At 46.5% G+C, this 25,332-nt stretch overlaps 1 protein-coding gene across 3 annotated transcripts in view; it reads right to left on the bottom strand.

The window, feature by feature from the left end:
• Nucleotides 1–1,345: 1,345 nt before the first annotated feature.
• LOC116940442 (dysferlin-like) overlaps nucleotides 1,346–25,332 on the bottom strand; it is a 207,273-nt gene continuing 183,286 nt past the window's right edge. For all 3 annotated transcript variants that reach the window (XM_032950274.2, XM_032950273.2, XM_032950275.2), the window contains 6 exons: nucleotides 23,297–23,438; nucleotides 21,591–21,690; nucleotides 8,078–8,250; nucleotides 7,127–7,236; nucleotides 3,972–4,119; nucleotides 1,346–3,256 (listed from right to left, as the gene is read on the bottom strand). In XM_032950274.2, the coding sequence (XP_032806165.2) occupies nucleotides 3,224–3,256; nucleotides 3,972–4,119; nucleotides 7,127–7,236; nucleotides 8,078–8,250; nucleotides 21,591–21,690; nucleotides 23,297–23,438 (706 nt within the window). In that variant the 3' untranslated portion in view covers nucleotides 1,346–3,223. The remainder of the gene's footprint in view (nucleotides 3,257–3,971; nucleotides 4,120–7,126; nucleotides 7,237–8,077; nucleotides 8,251–21,590; nucleotides 21,691–23,296; nucleotides 23,439–25,332) is intronic.

Raw genomic sequence — 25,332 nt, 5'->3', positions numbered from 1 at the left:
CTTGGATCGCTGTGGATTTTCTCCAGGCGCTTCTCTGTGTGTGGTTTGCTTGGCTTAAAGGAAGAAGATTCCATGAATGAAGTTTAAGAGTTAAACGAATTCAAATTGGCATTATACAACAGAAATCTATGCACTGTTTACATGTAAAAAAAAATTACAGCATGACCGATTGCATGTAGCAAGGCAAGCATGGTAGACCGCACAGTGATTTCTGCAAATTGCCACAATGTGCAATCAGGCCGATGTTAAAGACCCTGCAATGTGCAGACTTCACAGGAGGCTCTTGCACAACCACGGCAACGACCGGTGGTGCCTGGTGGATTGTTGTTGTGGCTCCTGTACTCCAGCACTGTGGAGGCAGCAGAGAGGGTTGGTGGATCACACAGGGATGTCGTGACACTCCTTTGCCGTGGGCGTCGAAGAGGAGCCGTATACCCTGGCTCGCCAGGAGGTGGACTAATCGCCGTCTGTTTCCATCTGTACGGGGATGAAGGATTGCTGCCGCCTCCCGCGTGGGGTTTCTCTGGAAGCTCCGGTTCGCTGTCACTTGTTTAAACACTCTGTCGTTAGCTGGCTGAAAACATCTTAAACTAAAAACCCAAGAGTCCCTCGACGCAGTGTGGCTTTCAGGGATAAATGACGAACTGAAATGTTATCATTTGGTTTACTAAAATAAACTTGACAATCAGTAAACAATTATATTATATGGTTCTTTCGGTAAAGTCACGTAGATAGAAAAAAATAATAACAATAAAATAATAAATAATAAAGTGGATAAAAGAATAATAATATCACGTTTCGATCGCAACACAAGCGGTCGTCATCAGGAACGGTCGTCATCAGAAACCTCCGATTAGCATGGTTGGCTACGTACGGTGTGGAAGAAGTTCAACATACATACAATTAAAAATAATGAATAACGAATTTACTTGCACGGGGAAGCTATGACGTCAGCCCGCAAACTTCTTTCAGAGCCATCCGCAAACGGCGGCTTGTGATTGGCTAGAGGCTGATTCCAAGTCGCCCCAGGGACAGGGCTTCAACGGACCAATGAGACGCCGCCTCCAGTTGCGCCACGCGAGATCAATGCAGGCAGAGGCGTGGATTCTATCTTGATTCCACGGACTAGAAGGATAATGTTTGAAGTGGGGCACCGAGACAAGGCCCATCGAGTACTCGTTGGCCCTGCGCGATACCCCATCGTCGCTATTATTGAATATGCAACTAAATGGCAATGGACTAACGTCGTTCAGGGTAAGAACTCCCAAGCCATGTTGCCTGCTTTCGTACTCGTCCTCACCGTTTAATAGAAAAACCCTAATTAAGGCAGTACAATACGATTGACGGAGTTTCAAGTGTTGCTTTATTCATCGAGAGTTCGGAGACAACACTACAAAGCTACCACATGATTACCTTTTGTGTTGGTGACCTAAACCTCGGGAGAATATTCGACATGCCCACCGAGAGGTGACACTCTCCCATATCGCTTTTGCTTCTGTGATGGTGTATAGGCCGAGATGACGCTGTGAATTGCTCAAACAATTTTGCGGTCATGAACTTTTACCAGCCGAGCAAATAATTGAGCAAGTTTCGTTTTCGAGCCTGTATTTGATCAAACATCAAAGCGCTATTTCGTGCTGTTGGAAGAATGCCACGAATGGCACAAATGTTACCTTAAACATGATTGTGAACAGAGGGCCCATGCTACCAATACAAGCACATGCAGCTTAAAGGTGGGTTGCATTTCCAGCTGGAGACGATATAGCTTCTCTTGCTACGACCTACCGTATACGGCAGGGCTGCCCAAACTGCGGGTTTGTTTGAATCCTACAACAATGTTCGTTAATCAATGCGATTGTTTACGTTGGATTCTATCAAGTATGGCGAATACAGTACTGGGTACTCCAGCCCATATGTGACAACAACATTCCAACTTTGGCCTACTTTGTGACTAGTGGAGTAGTCATTGTTTCGAGTTGTGGAAGGCTTTGGCACGGAAAAGAAAGACAAGCTTCTTCGATGTCTGCCTAGACCTGCGAATGATGCCTACAGTCTTTAACTTGCACACGGAAAAATGCAAGCCACATTATACTATGGCTATATCCTATAACTGAAAAAGCAACACGAGTCTTGATGTGAATATTCTCTTTAAACTGGTGCCACATTCGAGCATCGTTCTTTTTACAGAAATTGGCAAAAGTGATCACAAGAAGCAAATAATGCCGTTGATATCCACCAACAAAGGGTTGTGCACAAACCAAACAAAATTCGGATATAATTGCTTCTGACTGTAACGCACAGCACGGTGGCAACAGTCGACATCGGACCTCGAACAGGAAAACAGCTACATCATGGGACCCCCTTTGCCAGTACCAAAATATGAGAATTGGTTTTCCCCTTTTTTGTGGCAACAAAACAGCTCTGTTGAGATGTTAAAACACCAAACTGAAACCTTTTACAAGGAATCATGTCTGCATTAACCACGTAACTTTTGGTCAGAATGCAAATAAAAAAACATACTCTGATAGTATATGTGGCATTGTCTTTGAAACTGATTGGTCCACACCAGAGACAGCTTTCTTTTGAGCCTCGCTTCAAACTGTGTTAGACCAGAAGACGCCAAATCTCAAACACCGTTTGAGACGAGGCTCAAAAGAAAGCTGTCTCTGGTGTGGACCAATAAGTTTCAAAGACAATGCATATATTATCAGAGTATGTTTTTTGTTTGCATTCTGACCATAAGTATTGTGATTAATGCAGACATGATTCCTTGTAAAAGGTTTCAGTTTGGTGTTTTAACATCTCAACACCTATATTCTTGGTTCTTTCGGTAAAGTCGCATAGAAAGAACCGAGAATATGAATCCCTGCAGTCATGAAAGCTTTAAACCAAAATCTCAACACCTGTTTTGTTGCCAGAAAAAAAGGGGAAAAACCTATTCTCAGGAAAACAAGCGTCGCACTGCAAACGCATCCCCAAGTTGTGACGCCTGGAGATCCACTGCAGCTTCTCCAAGGCGTCAAGAGCCCACACAGGTGCAGCCTGTCGACCAGCAGAGGAGGTAGGGGTTTGATTTTTAAGAATTCCCTTCATTTTCACGAGCCGGTGTGACGAAATGTGAGGTCCAAAAGCAATTCCAAGCGCAAAGCGTTGTTGAGTGGCTCCCGTCCACGTCTCAGTCCTTCACCCAACCCCAGGGCCCTCTCGTCATCAGCATGCAGAATTAAGGCTTGACAATCTTCATTGCCAGGTATTCCTGATGAGACAAAGAACAGGCCACGTTAACAACACATGTAGTGAAGTAAGAAAACATGTTCATATTCGATTCTCTATTATTGTTCAAAGGAGACAGACGTTCTTAAATGTGTACAATCAGCAGCTGACGTCGGGATCAATAGCAATGCATGAACACGTGATGGGGCAGCTCAGGAGGTGTGCATGGGTTGCGACAGCTCGCCTATGACAGTGACCTGGAGGTTTCAGTTCAGTGCAGAATGACTGCTCAACAAAACAACATCTATTTTAAAAATGTGAATTTGACATTTATCGGCTTATTTGGCAGACAGCCACAATAAGACATACACGTGGCTAGTTTATACATATTTATCATTCATTGGGACACTCTTTTACGTGACACATGCCGGTGAAGGTAAGATAATGATAGCATATGTCAAACAACGGCATACAAATGCTGCTTAAATTAAAATAAAAAAACAGAAGTGTGCGTGATAAAAATGAGCATTAGGATAGGGGTAGACAATCTGGATTGGGCATTTAGTGGGGAGTAAATGACTTGCTCAAGGAGGTGATCGAGAGAAGATTCTTGTGGAAAATACGAAGAGAACGATGCTCGTCAATGTCCCATGGACAGTTGAAGAGTGCAGCTGGACGACAGCGCAGGGTGGACGAGAGAACTGTACCCCGTGCCTGTCTAATAAAGACGAAATACTTAACGAACAAAGCGTACTAACCGGGAAGGCGTAGAGGAAGACGGCGAGGAAGAGCAGGACGAGCATGAGCAGCAGAGAGCCCAGGAAGAGCCACTTGTACCTACTCCACACGATGTAGCGCAGCGTCTTACACGGAGAGCTGAACCACAGGAACGACGTCTCGGGGCGACTGGACAATGGGGTTTGAGGGTGGGGATGAAATCCACGACAGGAATTGAGGACGCGACACCGTGGATGGCTAGCGGTTAGAGACCACGCCTCGAGTCTTTGAAGCGGTGTATTTACGGATGGGTTGAGCTTCTTTAAGGGACGGAATGAAGTTAAGAAGTCAGGATTACGTCAGGCCTCACAAGGTTTGAGATGAGCTTAAAGGTTCGTATTTCAGCACTAGTCCCGTGGTTTTGGAACACATTTCGTAAGATTTCAGAATTAAGGATTCGTTTTTGGATTCATGTGCCAGTGTAGCTTAAGAGCTCAGGGCTTGGAATATTGGTTGTGGCTCCAGTTTGGTGGGGTAAAACAATTCCAACTCAAATTTTGATTTAAAGCTTTCGTGACTGCAGTGATTCATATTCTTGGTTCTTTCGGTAAAGTCACGTTGAAGGGAAACAATAAAATAATAAAATATATATATAAAACAATAAAATTCTCACGACGTTTCGACTGTAACACAAACAGTCATCATCAGGTGTGAAAACCAACGGCAAGAAACATTTGAAAAAAGTGGCGGTTTGTATTTATTTATTTTTAAACGTTAGCACCACAGATAGCGATTTGATAGTTTGTTTAGAAGGACGAGTCCATCTATGTTCGGAAAAGAGGGGGGAGACGAAAAATTAATGTATGCTGTCTGAAAGCCACCGTAAGCATGAACAATTAATTAAGACCCGGAATGGTTTATCAAATCCTTCCAATGATTGCTAAGCCAGAATCCATCTTCTCGGTTGAAATTGTCTCTGTGTTTGTATATGTGGATAGCCTCATGAACGAATCTCGCATGGTAGCCAGATGGCTTGCAAATAACCTCTGTCTTGGAGAAGTCAATGTCATGTGAGCCTACTGAATTATAACAGTGATCTGCCACGGCCGAGGTGTTGGTCCTACCGTGTTTAAGGTCTGTTTTGTGTTCACGAATGCGGTCCGAGACATGTCGTTTGGTTTCTCCAATGTAACTACTACCACAGAGGCAACTTAGATTGTAGACACCAGGGTACTGTATGTCCGGATTCACATCTTTTACAGACGGAACCAGATCACGGATTTTATGTAATGTGTTGAAACCGACCTGGATCTTGTGTTCATTCAAGATTTTGGAGATCTTTTTTGTGATCCCCGCAATTTAGGGTAAAGTGATGGTTTTGAAAGGCTCAAGCACGTACACCAAGCTCTTAAGGCTAATGGTTACTCCGACTATACAATCCGCAAAGCTATCACTCAAACCATGAAGAAGGACCCTCTTGAGGAGCCTTTCAAAATCATCACTTTACCCTACATTGCGGGGATCACAAAAAAGATCTCCAAAATCTTGAATAAACACAAGATCCAGGTCCGTTTCAACACATTACATAAAATCCGTGATCTGGTTCCGTCTGTAAAAGATGTGATTCCGGACATACAGTACCCTGATGTCTACAAACTAAGTTGCCTCTGTGGTAGTAGTCACATTGGAGAAACCAAACAACATGAACACAAAGCAGACCTTAAACACGGTAGAACCAACACCTCGGCCATGGCAGATCACTGTTATAATTCAGTAGGCTCACATGACATTGACTTCTCCAAGACAGAGGTTCTTTGCAAGCCATCGGGCTACCATGAGAGATTCGTTCATGGGGCTATCCACATATACAAACACAGAGACAATTTCAACCGAGAATATGGATTCTGGCTTAGCAATCATTGGAAGGATTTGATAAACCATTTCGGGTCTTAATTGATTGTTCACGTTTACGGTGGCTTTCAGACAGCATACATTAATTTTTCGTCTCCCCCCTCCTCTTTTCCGAACATAGATGGACTCGTCCTTCTAAACAAACTATCAAATCGCTGTCCGTGGTGCTAACGTTTAAATAAATAAATACAAATCACCACTTTTTCAAATGTTTCTTGCCGTTGGCTTTCACACCTGATGATGACTGCTTGTGTTACAGTCGAAACGTCGTGAGAATTTAATTGTTATATATATTTTATTATTTTATTGTTTCCCTTCGACGTGACTTTACCGAAAGAACCAAGAATATAATTCCAACTCAGTTTCAATGAATCATCCTAAAGTAATGGCAAGGGACTCCTCAGTGGTTTGTCCACGAGAAGAGAGCGGGCAATGGCCGTGTCATGACAGGATGACTCCTGACACCGTCGCATTGAGGTGTGTGTACTGACAGGTTTTTTTTTGTAAACATTCACTATTCCAGCAAACACGCAGAGCATTGCTGTTGCGTTGCCTTTGCACAATTAGTTGTCGTGCCGCAGTGCCACGCATGGTCACTCACAGCCACATGGAGGCACTGCAGCGGGCATGAACAATGACTGCAGTATGATCGTGTTATTTCTCATTTGGGTAGGCATCAGTGTGTGTCTGTTTTTATTGCCGTTTATAGAATTTCAGTATCTCCGATGGTGTCTTCTCATCCCAGGTTACTAAAAATACCTGCAAGAGAAGAACTATAGACAGAATTCATCACCTCAGTAAATCGGAGCCAGAAGCTGCCAAGGGTTGTAAGGAACCAGAGACTTACGGTGTGCGTGAGTGTGTGTGGTGTGTGTGTAGTGTGTGTGGGTAGTGTGTGTGGTGTGTGTGGTGTGTGTGGTGTGTGTTGTGTGTGTGTGGCGTGTGTGGTGTGTGGGTGGTGTGTGTGGTGTGTGTGTGGTGTGTGTTGTGTGTGGTGTGTGTGTGGTGTGTGTGTGGTGTGTGGTGTGTATGTGTGGTGTGTGTGGTGTGGGTGTGTGGGGTTGCGTGTGTGGTGTGCGCGTGCGTGTGTGTGGTGTGTGTGTGGTGTGTGCGTGCGTGTGTGTGGTGTGTGTGTGGTGTGGTCGTGCGTGCGTGTGTGTGGTGTGTGTGGTGTGGGTGTGTGTGTGCATGTTTGTGGTGTGTGTGGTGTGGGTGCTTGCGTGCGTGCGTCTGGTGTGGGTGTGTGTGTGTGTGTGTGCGGGTGTGTGTGTGCAGCCAGATTCACTTCGGGTCCTCCAAGCGCGGGTTCATGTTGGGCTCGTCACGTCCTACTCCAGCCGGCTTTTCGTCTGCCTCCTGCTCTGACAAAATCTCCATGGTCAGCTCCACCTTGCCCTGTCCCCACCACACACACACAAACATCCCCAACTTTACTATAACTCACTGTGCCAGCTGGCTGAATATTCTAATTGTCAAAGCAGTACTCATTGTATTGACCCCAGAGGGATGATGGTCTAACGAGGATTTGAACTCGCAACCTTGTTTTTGCGAGGCGCTCAGTCTACCGCTGAGCCATATGGCCGGATATAATTTTATCGCACGCAAATAAAAAAAAATGCCCATGGAAAAACAAAGAAGTATAACAAATGTAAGCCGTTTGCTGGGTTTGAGAACTGCGCCGCTGTTAAACCCCCATTTCTCACATTGCAGGGAAAACGCTAAAAGGTGCAGCCCTGCCACGGCTTGCTCATGCCGTGGCCGTTGGGAGGTCCTCCACTGAAGGGGGGTCTCGAGTGAGCCTCTCGAGTGAGCCTCTCGAGTGAGCCTCTCGAGTGAGCCTCTCGAGAGGGCATTTGGTCAACTTTGTCATGCTGGCCAGATGGCGTGGGAGTCCCCACACTTTACCCCACTACACGTGGCCTGCCAATCGACTGCGGTGCACCCATTCATGCCGCCGGGCGAGCAGAGGCACGGCGGGGGGGAAGGGGGGGGGATAAAGAAACTCGCCACTGTTGTTTCAACCGCCGCGCCGGGAGATCGAGTCGATCTCCCGGCGACCTCTCGATCGCGGGTCCCGTAACGCTGCCAACCATTACTCCGTGATGGCGCTCCCGTTTTGCACGTACGCGCGTGCTTAATAAGAACGATGATGATGAAGAAAGATTCGCAGTACTGCACGGGACCGACCCCTTCGCTCGCCATCCACTGCACCAGGCCAAGGCCGATCGGCTCTCACCGCGAGGGCAAACGAGTCTCCCTGCTGCACGGCGCACGGCCACCAGCCGCGCACGCTCTTCTGCTGGAACAGGGACACGTGCTTGGCCGAGCCGCTCAGCATCCGCTCGAGCGTGCACTTCTCAGCCGTCTTGGACGGCTTCAGCATGCGGTGCAGGTCCAGCTCCACCGACCCTGAGTTCCCACGGGGACGTCAGGACGGGCACGCAGGGACGGGCACGCAAGGGTGAGCACGCGTCGAGGTAGAGACAGCCTCCGAGGATTCCTAGACAAAGTGTGCAATATCCTAATCACGGATCGACAGAGATATTGCGAACCATCATTGATTTTTGGGTGAGGTCGCCACATGAGTAAACTGTTCGTCGTACACCCTCCCTCACCCAGCAAAGCCAATTAATCAAGTTGTCACGTGATGAACAAACGTGCCGATTATCACCGCTTCAGCAGCACCCCTGGTGTGTTGGAGGGCAATCCACGACATTGAACAGGAGATATTGTGATTCAAAAATATTCAGACACAAATCTTATTTCAGCATTGCCCAATACCAGGTTTTTTTTAATGTGTGGCCTTATTCTTAAATCTTTAGGATGAAGTGGACAAAGCACCGTCATTATTCCCAGCAGCAGCAGCAGCAGCAAATCCTGTGGTGAACGTACTCACTGCACTTGGCCGTTGTGTATCATAAATAACACACACAAGAATATAGACGTCAAAGTGTGAGCACAAACCTACCGAAATACAAAAAAAACGTGCACGTCTGCCACGTGGCACACACTTGTTGCACGAGTATACTTTGAAAAAAAATGTTTGCGTAAAATTGGGGTATAATATAAAATAAAACGGCTCCAATTTTAAGGCAAATTCATACTTGCAAATTACATTTTCGGAGAGCGCCGTTTGTGCCAAGTAGCTGTAACCACGCGCACCGCTGTACGCATAGCAGGTGCAACCCAGATGCAGTGACTCAAACGCGAATGCTTGCAACAGTAGCAGCACCGACGGCAACTACAAATACATACTCACCAGAGGTAAACAAAATATGTTCACATTTAGTCACCACTCGGGTGGTTGTGCAGCTCAGACCTAGCGGAGTCAGCGCAGAAGAGAGAGATGAGCTCGAATCTCGGTGAGTCACAGGAGTGAGAGAGTGAGAGGGCAGGCCTGTTGTCAGGCTGGGCAGCGCTGTGGACAGGTCGCCTCACTCATGCTCGGAAGGTTGCCAATTTAGACGCCAGTCGGGGGTGGTCGACTCATCCGAGTTACCCTCCAAGGTAGATAAAACGAGTACCAGTTGATGGGAAGTCAACAGTTGGTTGTTCTCTGGACACAGTGGCCGCTGCTTTAGGAATGTGGAATTTCCTGCACTGGGTCAGACAGCCAGTGGAGTGAGTGTCGCCGCCTGCTCATTTGTCCAGTGGGAATCTTGATGATTTGACTGAATTAACTCTAACCACGCTTTGATGGCTTCAGCCAGGTCAATAATGCGAGTCTGACCCAGTCTGACCCAGTGCAGGAAATTCCACATTCCTAAAGCAGACTACAGGTGCTGCTGCTTTTACAATATTCTACGCAATACATAGGAACTGGGGGAAAAGTTTACAAAAATGTAAGTTGATTCAAATATAATTTTATTTATTATAGGTTACTGAGTGACCGACTTCCACCTCTACTGCCTTCCTTATTCCCAAAACTCTTCCACGTCACACTGAACGAACGATAATTAAACGGCGTAAATGGGTCTCATTGTGTAGTCGACTGACTCCCATCTCCACCACAAAGCAATGGAGAGGGTGCGCACATTTCATGAGGGCGAGTCACGCTCAAGAGACGGTCACGTTCACCGAGTGGCCGGCTGCGGCCAGTTGAAGTCGGCCTCCAGTCGACACCGTTTACGAGGACACCAACGGAGTGGCTTAGGATTTTTTTTGCGGTGGAAATGTGTGCTGTTTTTGTGCAAAAACAGAGCTGTTTTCTGTTCCCCGGGGCCCCTGAACGATTTACAGGAACACGTGGGCCACGGTGACGCGGCTTTCTTCCTGCTGCTGCCACCGCTGCTGCTGTTGGTCATCAAATGTCCCATGTTCACTCCACTCATGATCGTTCCCAGCCTGGGCTCTGTGACGCACCTTGTGGTCAGGTCCTATTGGAAGCGTGTGTCGCAGCGGAAGGACTGTCCACACAAATTAGTTAGTTTTTTTATTATTATTGAAAAGATGACGATAATAATAGCAAAAAATTAACAATAAATTTGGTCCACAGTCGAAACAGGAGATGAATGCCTTGCCGTCCTCGTTTGAGCGGAAACGCATTTCGACGTTGGCTTTGGAGGCGAAACATCCAGTACTTGCATTGTGTCCTACAGTGGGGCATCTCGTGCACGTTATGCTTCGATCTCCATGTAATCCATCAACCCCTAGTCCAAGCAACTTCATTAGTGGCAGGTGCCACTAATTTTCAGTATATCTCAATTACGCCATCGGCATCTAGGTGTCAAACTGATCAACTTGAACCCATTCTGGAACTTCACACTACAGAGAAACTCTGTGTCGCTTTGTGACATCCTTCAAGGGCCTACGTTAAACGACTCAATAACGTTTGGAGAATTAGTGAATAGTTCACCGTGTGCCAAATTTGTGAAAGAATCTTGACCAAGTTTGATTACGCGATCGACTCAAATGGAGTGTCTCCAGGCGCAAGCGGGTGTTGAGTGGTGCTCCTCTCTCTCGCAGGCCCCGAAGCTGTCCTATAGTCAACAACTGCCCACAAAGTGGCACTTCTTTTATTTACGTCAGAAGCTCGCATCAAAAATGTGGCTGATGCACAATCAGAAAACTGGTGGAATTTCTCTTCTTCTTTTTCACTTCCCTTTTCCAGAATAAGTTCATTCGGTGTTTGTGTTATTTGGTTTTTGTAATCTTTCAAAACCATTTGATTGGTTTTAATCATTGTCTCATACTGTAAGTCCAGTTATAGTTGATAAAAAATAACCAGAATATTCTGCCATCCTTTCCATTGCTAAGAAGACAAATCTGAACATTTCAGCTCCTTTATGAAGATTATGGTTTAGAGTGAGACACTTAAAGATACCCTCGAGCAATCGGCGGGATGTTGTTGTTCGTGCAACACTGATCACGATTTTGATTTAAAGCTTTCGTGACTGCAGTGATTCATATTCTTGGTTCTTTCGGTTCTTTGCAAGCCATCTGGCTACCATGAGAGATTCGTTCATGAGGCTATCCACATATACACAGAGACAATTTCAACCGAGATGATGGATTCTGGCTTAGCAATCATTGGAAGGATTTGATAAACCATTTCGGGTCTTAATTGATTGTTCATGCTTACGGTGGCTTTCAGACAGCATACATTAATTTTTCTTCTCCCCCCTCCTCTTTTCCGAACATAGATGGACTCGTCCATCTAAACAAACTGTCAAATTGCTTTCCGTGGTGCTAACGTTTAAAAATCAATAAATAAATACAAACCGCCACTTCTTTCAAATGTTCTTGCCGTTGGTTTTCACACCTGATGATGACTGGTTGTGTTGCAGTCGAAACGTCGTGAGAATTGTATTGTTTTATATATATATATTATTATTGTATTGTTTCCCTTCAACGTGACTTTACCGAAAGAACCAAGAATATACTGATCACGATGTCAGAGGTAGTGAGATGTGCTGTTGGTATGGACAGAAGTCAAGGATGTCCTGGAGTCCCATCAAGGTGGTGTATCGAGTGGTTAGGACTCTTAAGCATTGCAGAATGTATTGCATACATGAAGAGTGGACACACTAGCAATTGAAGGTGTTAGTCTGGAATGACTGGCGGACTCGTGGGGCAAATTCCTGTTATCAGAAGAGCCCTGCTGCACTGGTTACCACAAAGATCCTTTATTTGACGACCACGCAGTCACGTGAAAGTAATCCAAAAACTCTTTTCGTGATTTCCGTTTCGTAGTCCCAGCCAAGTCACCGGGGACTGTACTATGAGAGCATAATACACATATTGCTTTTGATTTCATTTGGTCCAGCTCAGCTCTTGAGGGCATTAATAAGACCATGGACACATATAGAAAAAAACCCTCCACTTAAAACAACATGAATTATGGCAGCATCTGGTGTCTGGGTTCGAGAAGTCGATTAATGGGACAGCAGGAAGGCATGATGCGATGTAGCCATGGCCTTCTGGGATTATTTCCCTGGTAAGTTTGTTTGCTCGCCTTCCTGGAGAAGTCGTTTCTTAGATTGTTCAGCATCGACGCCTCGACAATTTGAGATGATTCAGAATGCAACAGAGACCACATTGTAACTGTCTCTTTAAATCTTGCACCCTTCTACTTAAAAAAAATATCACAAGTCACAGTCATCCATGGCACTGTACCCACAATGGAAAATAAACTTTGCTTGGAAATCTCATTAATAGTCATGGTGTAACATAAGTCACAGTTTGAACTTGGAAATTCTGTTCACTCTTAAACTTAAAAAGGGTGCCTTTGTCTGTCAATCTCCCATAATATCCATCGCTTAGAAATTACTATGAAAATCTCAAACAATCGATCTCACCATATCTGTGATGAACAATGCTGCTTAACAGAAGCAGCAGACACGGTACATACGTAGGCTAAAAGCACCGTCTGTTTCTCCCTGAGCAAGTTTAAGTCCCGCATATCCCAGCGTGTCCCTCTGCTGCCGAACACAACATGTCTCTCTCCTCAAGGTAATCGTCTGTGTCTTGTGGCCACAACTTGAACCAGTGAAATGTCCCTGACTTGACCTGTCTCCCCAGGAGGTGAACGCAGGGTGCCTGCAGAGGTACTGGCAAGCTCATCAGGAGAAAATGGGCAGGGAGCCGTGAAATTTGACCCAAGAATCTCAAAATCGTGCGAGGCACATTTTTTTTTTCCCTGGGACCTGCATGTGGTTAGTTTAGCGATTTTCCTCTTCACGCACTATAAATGCGCATTCCTTCGTGCACCGCATTTTCAGACGTTTATTTCACACAATAAAAACATACAAAGAGAGCAGCTGGGTGGGGGGGGGGCTCTGGGGAGCTAATGCCTGTCAGGGTGCTGAGCCAGCAGCTCAGGAGTCCTGGGCCTCAGCCACGGGTTGCCGCTCAGTTGGGGCCCTCTCATCCCGAGGAACGTCTCGTGGCCTCCCCGCAGAGCCATCGCAGAATTCAACATAAAAGCACGAATCCCATTCTTATAAATTGAGTTATTTTTTTTTTGCTTCACTCAACCGGTGCCAGATTCAAGGGTGCTTACATTTGCAATGGGCATGGAATTAAGTACGAGTGTCTTTAACCGGCCCAGCGTGCCTGTCTGGGCAGAGCTGGAGAATCTCGCTGAGAAGACATCTACGGAAATGTCAATTGGACTTTGCCATAGAGCTGCCATCATTTACAATGTGTTGATTTGCCATCAGCACGTACTTGCAAAGTGACTAGTGATCAGCTCTAGAATTGACATCTGTGGCAGAGTTAGGTGGTTTGATAGCTCGGCATACAGCATGCTTGCTTTTTTAGATAGTTTAACAAATATATTACAATTCCAGCAGAATTTCGCGATTTAGACGTTACCTTGTGACAACGAGTACCGCTTTGTAGGAAGTCAACAGCGTTAATCCAGGGAAGAGGGTTGTCCCTACCAGAGCAATGTGTAATTTCCACTCTTAGGTAAGGGGTTCCTGCATGGAGACATTGATTTTTTATATTACCAAAGCATGCTGAAAAGTGGACTCGTTTGGAATAATTACCAAGTAAAGATCACTGTGTGTCAGAGCAAAAAAACAGTAATACCCTATCCATGCAGAAATAAAGCTTGCTCTGATCCTGTATTGATCCCGTATAGTACCCGAGTCTGTGGATATAATTCTATATTGCTATGGCAAGGAACGGTCTCTCCAGGGTGACAATCGCACTTGTCATGGCCACCTCCGACAGTAAAAGCAGCCGGATATTTGTTTAACTGTAGGAAGCAAAAACTAATTTATTTAAGAACCACGTTTTGTGTTTAATTTGTTGTCCTTCTCACGCACCTCCGATGAGCACAGCTGGCTACACACGGTGCTAAAGAGGTTCAACATCCGTACATACAGCACATCATCTCCATGTGATACACCAACCCGCCTTTTCAAGCGCACTGATTGCAGACGTGGATCACAGCACATGCGGCAATGAGGAGCTGTGGACGCGCGGCAGAGGCTCGGAACACCCATAGCCACTGCATCTCATCCGCCCCGTGATCAACCACCACGCACACTGCAGATCACGGCACTTCCCTTTTGGCTTCTTCCTTCCCGTGGCTCAACTCTGGAATTCCCTCCCATCGTTTCATTTTCTAATCTCTAATAACCTTCAAAAGGGTATCAATTATTATCCAGTACAACTTTCAGAGTGCCGGTTGTTGCTGGCCACGTTCAATGTTGGGTCTTTGTGCCTGCGCTCAGCCACTGCGTGAAAAAAATGGCCACGATATATTTCTGTTTTGTGGCTTAAAGCGGCCCCGCTTAAACACAGAGATCACGACAATCTGTCCAATGCTTCGCACTCGACGTTTTATCACTGATCTCATGCCACGTCTGCTCTTCGTGGTCCCGAAAACCCGTCCGGGGTGGAGCAGAAGCTGGGCGATTTTTCAAATGGTGCTCACGTTCACAGCAGCGGCCACTGCCGCGCATTTTTAAGTCAAATTCCATCGGACTTGGGGAGGAGGAGCGGCAGGCAGACACGGTTTGGCAAAAATAAGTTTTTTTTTTGCGCGCAGGCTCAAGCGAACAAAAGGCTAGGCAAACAACTCGGTTTGGTTTTAATTTTGTGCAGCCAAAAAAATATATAAAGAGAAAAACAAAAAAAGCCAAAGTCGGCCTGGCCAGACGTGAAGCCGCATGCACCCCATTCGCCTTTCCACCCACGAGCGCGTGGGAGGGGGGGGGTGTCCTTTTGGCTCCAAGGTCGAGAGGGAAGATAATTTTGGAGGCTGGAGGCCTGGAGGCTGTGGTGGGTGGTATTCAGGTTGATGTGCCATGGAAGGTAGGGATAATACTTGCGGTACCAGGGGGCTCAACGGTCATGACATACAGGAGCAAGCACAAGTTCCAAGCACACGAGGTCCTCCGGAAGGTGGCTGGAGTACTCTGAGAATTATGGTGGCTGGAATTGCCAAATTATCAATCCGCTCATCATTGAGCCTGTTAATATAGTTTGACAGTTTCCTTCCCACTACGACCTACGCACTGTTGGAGTTACTGCTGAGGACAATGCTGGGTGGCACTGTGACACAGCGCTCTCTTACAAGCTGGAAGGAGGAGTTGGTTCGGCCCGTTATCCCCAGGAAGGGACACATTCAGTACCATTTCATAGGGACTTAACAGTGGCTGTTCTGTGGATGGACTGGCTCCCACCATAGCAATGTATAATTGGATGCTGACAGCCACCAATGGAGATGAGCGTTGTGCCAATTCCCAGTTGATTTTTTATGATATTATTGTACACACTTAGAACTTGACACTGTTAAGAGTAATAACTATGGTATTATAAACAAAAATATATATACCGATATGTATTAATGCATCTTCCTTAATTGTATCTAACATTGATGAAGATTCAGAGTTAAGCAAGTGACTGTGCACGTCAACACATGAGTGTACGCTGGATTTCATCACAGGCCCATATTAATGTACTAATTTATATTTAAAGATGTCCATTCGTCTACACGTGTTCTGGGCCAGTTTGTATGTCATGGAGCCTCGCCTCTGATTTTAATGAGTGCACAACAGGGGCCAGGTCTCGTGGGGTTCGCAGCATTGCCAAAGGCAATTTATCAAAGTATCTAAAGTTGTTTTGAATATTTTTATCGAAATAAGTAGCACGCATGGTTTGATTAATTGAAAACATTTCAAAGTTTCCAATGTGTGCATTTAAAAATATGTTTTAACTGCATGATAGGCCCTTATTCTTTGCCTAGATCGAATGGCTGGCTTGAGGAAACTTGCAAAGGCTTGCGAACCTGGGCCAGAGGGGGTGAGCTGCTGTAGGTTCTCCGAATTATTGTAGATGGATCTGATATTGGCTGAATGTGTAAAATATTATGCTGCTATGCAAGACCACACACGCCTTTGGAACTGAAAGGGAACTCGGGGGCCTAAGGCTTTGGGGAATTATCTCGGGCTCTAGATGACCCAGAGGTGTGTATGCTTGGGGTCTTGGTGTCTTTGAGACTAACAAGGATCACAGGGGATTAAGGCCACTGGGGGGGGGGGGTCTTGTGGTGGGTTAGCAGTGGTAGGTCAGCTGCAAGGTGGGGCAGAGAGAAAAGGTAGGGAGGCGAGGAAACCAGGACACACAGGGGTCCCATGTGTGATCGCTTGGCCAACGACCTCTGTTTTTATTTCAAGGCCCAGACCCGGCTCATGGAACCAATTTCCACTTGTTCCAAGCGGGCCACCTCTCGGCTGGGTTGGTGAGAGTGGAGATGGGGCAGGTGGGAGGAGTGAGGCATTTTGGGTGCTGATGGGTTGGGGGTGGGGGGTAGGGGGGTATTGAGATGGAAAGGGCAGAGTTTTGGAAGGCTGAGCTGCATGGGTTTGGTAACGGGGGCAGTTCACTATATGAGAATAACATCAAGCAATTTGGATGCACAGGATATTAACTCTGCATTCTGATTAGTACATAGTGTACTTGGCAAAGTTATTTTTGAAAGGTGCTCAGCAAATAAAAGTTTGAATGAACAGCTGAATGAAGAGTGGGAAAAGAGGAGATTATTTTCATCCACACTGGCACGCAAAAAAAGTGATACCTGTTTGGGACTATGATACCCCTAGGTCTGGTAAAATGATGCATTAAACAGAAAAATCGCCCTGGGAAAAGACTGTGAAGAAACACTGCATGTCTTTTGGATTTTCCCAGAGAAGATCTCATGTTACAGAGGTTATTGCTAAACATGTGAAATTTCGAGGTTGTGCACAGGGCATGCAGACATACAGGCACACACACACACACACAGAATTACGCAGCCGTACGCACACACACACACACACGAACCCGCTGCACCACATGGAAGGAATTACTGCCCAAAACTATAAAATCTGGTCTCTCGCACGCACGCACACGCGCGCACACGCGCTTGCCCAGGCGTTGAGCTCGCAACGCCCTCGCGGTGTCAGCGCAGGGTCAGCCCTGCAGGAGCCGTCACAAAACGGGGAAAAAAAATCTGGGAGAGGTGCGCTTTGGCGGGGGAGCCGTGCGAGCACATCGCGTTAGCGCACATTCTTCCGTGACCCGCGCCTGCTCGCCTTCAACCTGGCGCACGCTTCCACGGCGCTGCGCCGTCACCCCGTGGGGGTACGGAGGGCAACTTTGGTTCAAAAGTTGTGGCACCTTTGGGGCAGCCGGAACGGTCTGGTGTGGTAGTAGAAAAAAGAAAACACGCGTGCTACCCACTTCTGGGATGTTTCTTTAGCTACCCGCAGAATTATTGGGAGAAATTACGTGAATCTGGCTCGCCCGAGTCTTTCATTTTTCCATCGAATCTGGAGAATCATAAAAAAAACTAAATTTAGTTTGAGTTTGGTGGCTCGTGATTCAAACAAAATTGTCACGGAGTATTTATGTTACCAATATAAAAAAAAAACCTTTTGAAACACCAGAATCAACGGCATTCCCAAATTGACATCTTGGAAAATAAAACACTTTAGAGCCCCGCAGATGTAGGCTCGTGAGCAACATGGCGGGTTTCTCTTAATATGCGCAATACATTTTGCTCAATTTCATCTGTTTTTAACGAGCACACATTGCGTGTGCTGTGTGCTCGTGACTGATGGCCAGGATCATGCGTTGCTTCACGTCACGTCGTTCCCTCCGAATTGCTTTGTAGATATTTTTCAGTCGTGGCAGTGGTTTCTTTGAGTGATGGTACTTTGCATTTTTCATCAGTTGCAACGATAAATTATGAGCTGCCATTTGATCGATGATAAAGGCAGCATTGATGACCTAAAGTAAGCGATATGACAAGTGGTGATTTAACAGCAGTAGGCCGAATCGCTAAGGCCAAAATACATGGAACAAAACATTGTCTGAGGACATTGTACTTAACTTCAAATATATAGTTGAATGTTTCAGCTAAGATACCTTTTGTAAAGTGCATAAGACGGTCTCCGGAATCAGGTAAGGAAGCGTGTTTCTCCCTTAAAGCAAAGGTTCGTCAGTGTTATCTCATTCCAAACGACGACTGAAACGATTCACACTCACGATGATCAACTTAAATACCCGAGATGCAGTGCGTCGCCCACCAGACTGGAGTTGGGCGACGGCACCGAGGAACCACATCTCCCGGCTGCGGTGAATTCAAACAAAAAAGATGGCCCTCCTTGGACATTCCGGGTGTGCTGAGGGCTCACATGCGGGCAAGGCGGGTAAGCGCTTCTTCAAGAAAGCGGCAGCCGGACTTGAAGAAGTCGCACCGTTATTAAAGAGCATCAGGGTGATTCCCACTCTTTAAAGAGCAGTTCAACGCGAAGGCATCTCTGTGAAGGGCAGCAAGGATGTTCATTGGATGTGAAGTTCGTGGACTTTACAGCGTGCGCGAACCGCCGTGATTGGCAAGTTATATTAAAGTACACTCTCCGTTCTCGGGGACGTGGTGTCAGCGCGTCTGCCAACTTATCAATGTGGAAATCCTCATGCTCGTGAGAATGGAAGATTCAGCGGCGAGGTGGAGGGGAGGAGGGAAAGTAAAGAGTCGAGGGGAGTATGGCCTAGGGATGGTTTTATATCGAAATTAATTTGTCCTCGTAAACATTACATTTTCTAAATGCACTGTTGTCCTTTGTTTTTATGTATTTGTACATGATAAATAATTACGATACATTATTCAATGTTTTATCAAGAAAACCTAACTGAAAGAACAAACCCCATGGATCGGTTATAACGAGTTTTGTTCCGACTTCCACAGGAACCACGTTGACGCACAATCAGATGTTTCGTGCAAAACTCTACCGGCTCCATAACAAGAAGCGTTTCAACATCATCATCATTCCTTGCCGTGCCACCATCATCAGCCACAATCTATCCACTGCTGGATGAAGGCCTCCGCAAGCCATCGCCATCTCTCACGCAACGTGATGATTTATTATGGCTCCTCCACACGGGCTGACTTAATCGCTCCATCTCCAGGTTGCACGTGCACGTTGCCTGCCACGCTTGGGCACTCACTGCACGTCTGTGAGATTCCCAGTGCCGTACGCAGTGTACGACACGGCACGATCCCTCACTTGGCAAAACGTCTTGGCGGCGGAGATGCCAAAGCGTCGGTGCCAAAAAGAGGAGGCCGCCCATCCGCTGCCCCTGCACATCTTTACGTTTCGGAGCTGAAAGTTCTTTCTGACAGACAATGAACGGTGGGGGGAAATCCCACCCATGTCTGCAGAATCTCTCTCGCGTAGGGACGCGCGCAACTCCGAGCGGGTTGAAGCTGAACGTTTTTTTTTAATTTTTCATTTGATTTGAGTTGTATCAGAAATCATGTCCCAACAGTGCTGTTGGAGTTGTGGGGAATTATGACTCCAACACAATCGCCAATACGCCGCGCCTTCACAGCGCGCGCACGGGTCGCTTAACATCTGCAAATTCTATGTCGGCAAAGGTGGTAAAGGTGCAAGCCCTGTAATACCTTGCTCATGTCAATGCTGGGAGAATCTACTCCACTAGAGGGAGCTGCCATTTGGTACAAGGCAAAGGCAGCATTCGGTGGCAAAAAACTGTTCGCCTTTTGACGTTCTTTGGTCTAACACTGGTGCATATGTGAACCTTATGGCGGGATCCTGGGGTCCCATAAGCCCCCGGCTCTCGCATAAACATCATTATAATGTCAACAAAAACTTTGCTCCTTTTCACCAATGGGTTTGAAGGATGGTGGTAAGTGTAATCTTGTTAAACTATGCCTTTAAATATTGAAAACTACTTACACGCAGTACCTCTGTTTAAATACTGTCGAACAAATAATTTACACCCCTCTGTCAATCATCGTGTTTCTCAGTGTGGATTTGTGAACACACTTTGTAAACAGTACATTAAATAGTACGCGTTTTAAATGCGCTGTTCATATTGTAACACGCGTTTATACCAATGTTACTCTACAGAGTAGTGGGTCGCCGCTCCTCTTATCCGCATTAATACGAGCGGTATGTGTGGACTATGGCTTAACCGCAAAAAAAAAAAACCTATGTGCCCAGATGCATACGGACAAGAGAAGTATTATCAAACAGGAGGAATTAACGGTGCAACGCATCTCATCTGTAGGTAATAGGACTGTCATCGATTGATCCTAGCTGCAGACATTGGTAGGTCACAAATAATAATGTAGATAAGAGAGCAGTTTCATTGTATTATACATACCGTTATAACAAGTAAAGGACTTAAGTCGTGTAGGCAGTTTGAGCAGCTTTGGATAAGACCTATGATCCTGCCCATTCCCGAGCATGGAGTGCATTCGCTTGTTCAGCTCTTCTGCACATTCGTCCTCGCAGCTGCTCTTGGACGACACGACAACAGAATGATCCGCGCCAGGCGGGTCGCGGCGTTTATGTGCGCGGTGGGACGGTGTCGCCATAAAAACATTGATTCATTACGATTCTGACTTCCGTTTATTCGGGACCCCGGGGTCCTGCCATAAGGTTCATATTACCAGGCCATGTACGTTTTCATGTTTTGCCACAAGTGTGTGCGGTTCATGCAGACTTCATGGCTTGCAATTCGTATCTATTTGGCGTTTGAACATCTTAACGCCTCCTGTTTCATTGCGAGAAGGGCTAAAGACGATTCTTATTTTATCATCGTATCGATACTGGCAGAAAAGGCCCCAGAGAGAGGGAGCTTCTTTGTACACCTTTCAGTTTTCTTTTTCCATTTTAAGTTATTTAAATTAAACAATTAAATTTTACCAGATAACACCCGCTAAGCTATTAGCTTTTTAATTCGCAGGAGACCTGGCCACACATGATAACTCATTCAAGTGGCTTATGTTATCACCACGCTTCGGAATTTATAGTCGCAGCCAAATAATCGAAACGCATATTGCTAAATGTGGAGGGAAAACCTGAAAGAACCCGGAGAAAAATCCACGTGACCACCACAGGTGAAAAACAAACTTTGAGAATTCCAAAAATACAAGAGGCATCGCAAGGGTGTTGGATCGAACCCACGAGACCTCCTGCATATAAGGCAAAGAAGATAACACCTCACCATATCTTTATAATGTGCAAACAATTACCTTTGTCTTTCCTGTGTGAATATCCGCACACCACACCACGTACTCATTCAAGGCTGCGACAACTTAGGGAAGGCTCAGGACCAGGTGAGACATTCGTCACAGATGTCAGCCGCCAGTGGTAATCGAACTCGCTGCGTTCTTCGCGCAGCGAGCTGACCACTACGCTACCGCTCCCCACTGCACCGCATCTCAAAGACGCACACGCGCATGTGCACTGGGCTGCTCTGTCTGCGTGTGTGCGTAGTACCCAGGTAGTCGTCGTAGGAGAACCTGTCATTGTCCCAGATCTGGATAATGAGCCGTGGAGGAACCTTTCTCTCCGTCTTGTCCAGACTCCAGAAGTGTTCCTGTTGGCACGGGGTAAGCCCACACACACACAAGTCAGTGCTCACTTCACGTAGGCTTGTTTGCTTATATACATTCATTTGGATACGAGGCATCTAAGAATACCATTGAGCTATACGGCTCTTTTTCAGAAGCGACCTGGCCACAAATTATAGCTCAACGAAGTGGCTTATCGTGTGGAAATTTATAGCAGCCAAATACTCTAAATGCGCGTTGAGTCAAAATGTGGACGAAATAAATTTAAGGACCCCGGGAAAAATCCACATGACCATGGGGAGAGAGAGAAACACGCAAACTACAAATCTCCAGGCGTTGTCAGGGTCGGGATCAAACACACGAGCTCCTGTATGTCAGGCGAGGTAGTTAACATCTCGCCACCATTCCTCCCCGTAACGACGTGCCTTTCAGTTCGTGTCTATGAAGAACGGCTTTATCGGTGGTAAACAAAATCCCACAAGTCCAAGGTTAACATTAAAATGTTTTAATGGCCAATGATAATTATTTAAACCCATTCTGCCGTTGCTTCCTTCCTTCGGCTAGATCCTGTAGCATTTGGAAATTCAGCACTCGTTGTTATTTATAGTTATCTCACCCCCCTGACTTTAGGGATTTCTGTTCACCACCAAACTCTGGTGCCTACTCCAAAGTGACAATTGCATATACTTTGCATGTTTATCAGTTTATAGTTTTTGTACAGCGGTGGCCATACTAATTGCATCTCACAACGCTGAGGAGCCACACAGCCAGCCTGTGAGCCAGTGGCAACAATTTCCCAAGCTCTGCAGTCCTGTATATATTTCATCACAATGAACCTGACATCGGTTTTTACACATGCACAGTTCGACACTTAAAACAAGTAAACGTGCAGCCTTGGCAGTGAAGCAGCTTGTGATTTAGGTACCAACATTTACTTGATACATTTCTTTTCTCGGTGGTCGGCGACGTAGTCGTATTTACGTCAAAATTCTTGTCGTATTAATGTATACGTGCCGATGTGTTGATCAAAGTCTGGCCAATAGAGCTCCTCTCCAGGGGCTCAAGACTTTTCCTGACTGAATGAGCACCAACGTACGACGCTCCGATCAAACTGCTTTGAGCTTCACCTGGTAGCGAACTCGGAATTTGGATGAGGCTGCTTCATTTGACGTCAACAATTGCCACAGTCCGGGTCAATTGCAGTTCGTTGTCATTTAGCCCTGGCTGCTTTAAAGAAAACAATAAAAATGGTATTTCTATAGACGTCTGTTTAAATTACAAGCTTTTAATATGTTTATCATTGCAAACAACTACAATAGAGCAGATGTAGATCAAGTGCTACTTGGCACCATATTATCCACAAAAAGTACATATCTTAACCTTACTACAAACTACTCCCAGATACAAATAAAACATATCCAACACGATCGTTGCACACGTAACTTGGCAAGTGAACTGTAAAAACGCGAACATGACTCATATTGATTGGACGATCACACAGAACAATGTGACGAAGCACACGAGGCAATCATTTAAATGAAGTTCTTAAAAAAAATCAATTGGGCAGGCCCTCATCCAGTAGCGTGTTGGCCAAGGCTGATTAAGTAATGCATGGCCGGGGGATTGGCGCACCCTTGAGGTGAGCAGACAGAGCTGCTCGGCCGGCAGGTAGCTGAAGGGGAAGGTGAAGCGCCAGTTGAAGTTTCCCTCCCCACCCAGCGAGCGGTAGTGTACGTCCGTCTTCTGGCGGCAATCCTCCTGCCCTGCCAGCCACCTGCACAGACGAAGACAAAGACCCCCCCCCACCCAAGTGCTGAAGGCCGGTACTGTGACACACACGACGGGTGGGTGGCCAGCACCACGCCCGGCCGCCCCTTTGTCTCCCCAGTGGCGCCGTTTGCTACACACCGCACCAGGTACTCATTTGAGGATGAGTCAACCTAGGGGAGGCTCAGGACCGTTACGGTGAGCGGAATCGAACTCGGGTCGCCGGGTTCGTAGCGCAGCCAGCCACCTGCGCTCACGCGCACACACAGGGCATGTGTTGCAGACCACCGAGGCAAGTGCTGTAAGCGAGCACCCTTCAAGCTGTGTGCAGCACGAGAGAGCCCAGCGGATCAGCACCACCCGTGCCTGGCCTTCCGTCCCTCTCCAGTGCAGACGCTGACACACGTTGCACCTTGCAGTGCCACTTCAAAAAGTCCAAGTGATTTCCTGGTCAAATGAGCATTGAGGTAGTTCACAGCCCTGTGCCAGAGGTGGGAATTCCACATTCCCATGGCAGAAATTAGTCTATCCATAGGACAACCGCTGTTGACATTCCCACAAGGTGGAGGGATGATGGGCTGAGTCAACCTCTGACCAGGATTTGAACTTGCAACCTTCTGATTATGAGCTGTTTACTCGACTGCTCATCCAAGGTACAAAAAGCCACGACACATCATTGGAAGAAGAAGACGTATCTTACAATGCCAGGGGAGAACGACTTGTAAACGCACTTCCGATTAGCATGGATGGCTACGTACGGTGCGAAATGAAGTTCAACATACAGACAATATGTGGTACAATCGTACGCAACTGACAAATACCAGAAATTGTAATCTCCTCGGAAGACGTACAGATTTCCTAGGAAAGCTATCTCAAAGACGGGACAATCCTGGCCAAACCAGAACAGGTGGTAACCCGAACTGAAGCACACACACACACACACAGGTTTACTTGAGGCATCCAACTCCACACCCATCTGCAACATCCGCAAACCCCCATTTTTTGAGCTTTGGACGAGCCAGACTCTTTGGTTAAAATGTGCAATTAAATCGATGCATTCAAAATGAGAAGTGACGTGCTACTAATCTGCTCGACAAAAACGAGTGGAGTCGAGTGGCTCCAGTTTTTGAGAGTTTAGAAGAAACCCCAATCGTTGTGAAATGACTCATCTGTGATCGTTCTGTAATATGACACAGGACGGACATTTCTTTACATCATATCTTGACGCTACAGCATAACGCCATGAATAAAACACAACACGTATGTTCTCAAAATAAAATGTAATTCAAGCCACTCCACTCTCAACACTAATAATAATAACAGCAACATCAAATCAGTATGATCAATACCACCGATTCTCATTGGTTGGTTCCTGCTTTTCACAAGAAATTGGATACATGAACTGGCTAACAATGAACAAAACCGACGCACGCAATTAAAACGAATTAGACTAATTTATAAACGACACCTAAATACGCAACGCAACGGAACTTGCAATCTCTCGATGCAACTCTACGGTGTTACCAGGGGGACGGGGCTAAGCTCGTCAAGACGATGATGACGAGCCGTGTGCCCTGTGACGAGAGACTCGCTCTACTCGGCGAGCTCAACGCTTGGAAGCTATTTGGCCAAACACTATTTACAAGCAATTAAAACGATAGGGTTTCTCGCCAGTAATGACTCATTTCCACCCCCTAATTAAAGCCGCGCGCGCGCGCGCGCCCCCTAATTAGTGCAGACAACGGCCGATTGAGAGGGCTCGCTCACTCGCACGTGTTGGGATGTGCCGCACGGTAAGGCGACCCTGGGCAGGCAAACAAAGAGGCCCCTTTACGGCTGACGGCACAACGGCACCACCGCGCCACACCACAATGCACCGAGCCAGACCATACCGCGCCGCG

The sequence above is a fragment of the Petromyzon marinus genome, chromosome 9 (assembly GCF_048934315.1).
Source record: "Petromyzon marinus isolate PM22_M1 ecotype Great Lakes invasive population chromosome 9, UKy_Petmar_22M1.pri1.0, whole genome shotgun sequence".
Classification (NCBI taxonomy): Eukaryota; Metazoa; Chordata; class Hyperoartia; order Petromyzontiformes; family Petromyzontidae; genus Petromyzon; species Petromyzon marinus.
The sequence above is the reverse complement of the archived record's forward strand: the minus strand, read 5'-3'. Positions and strand labels throughout refer to the sequence as shown.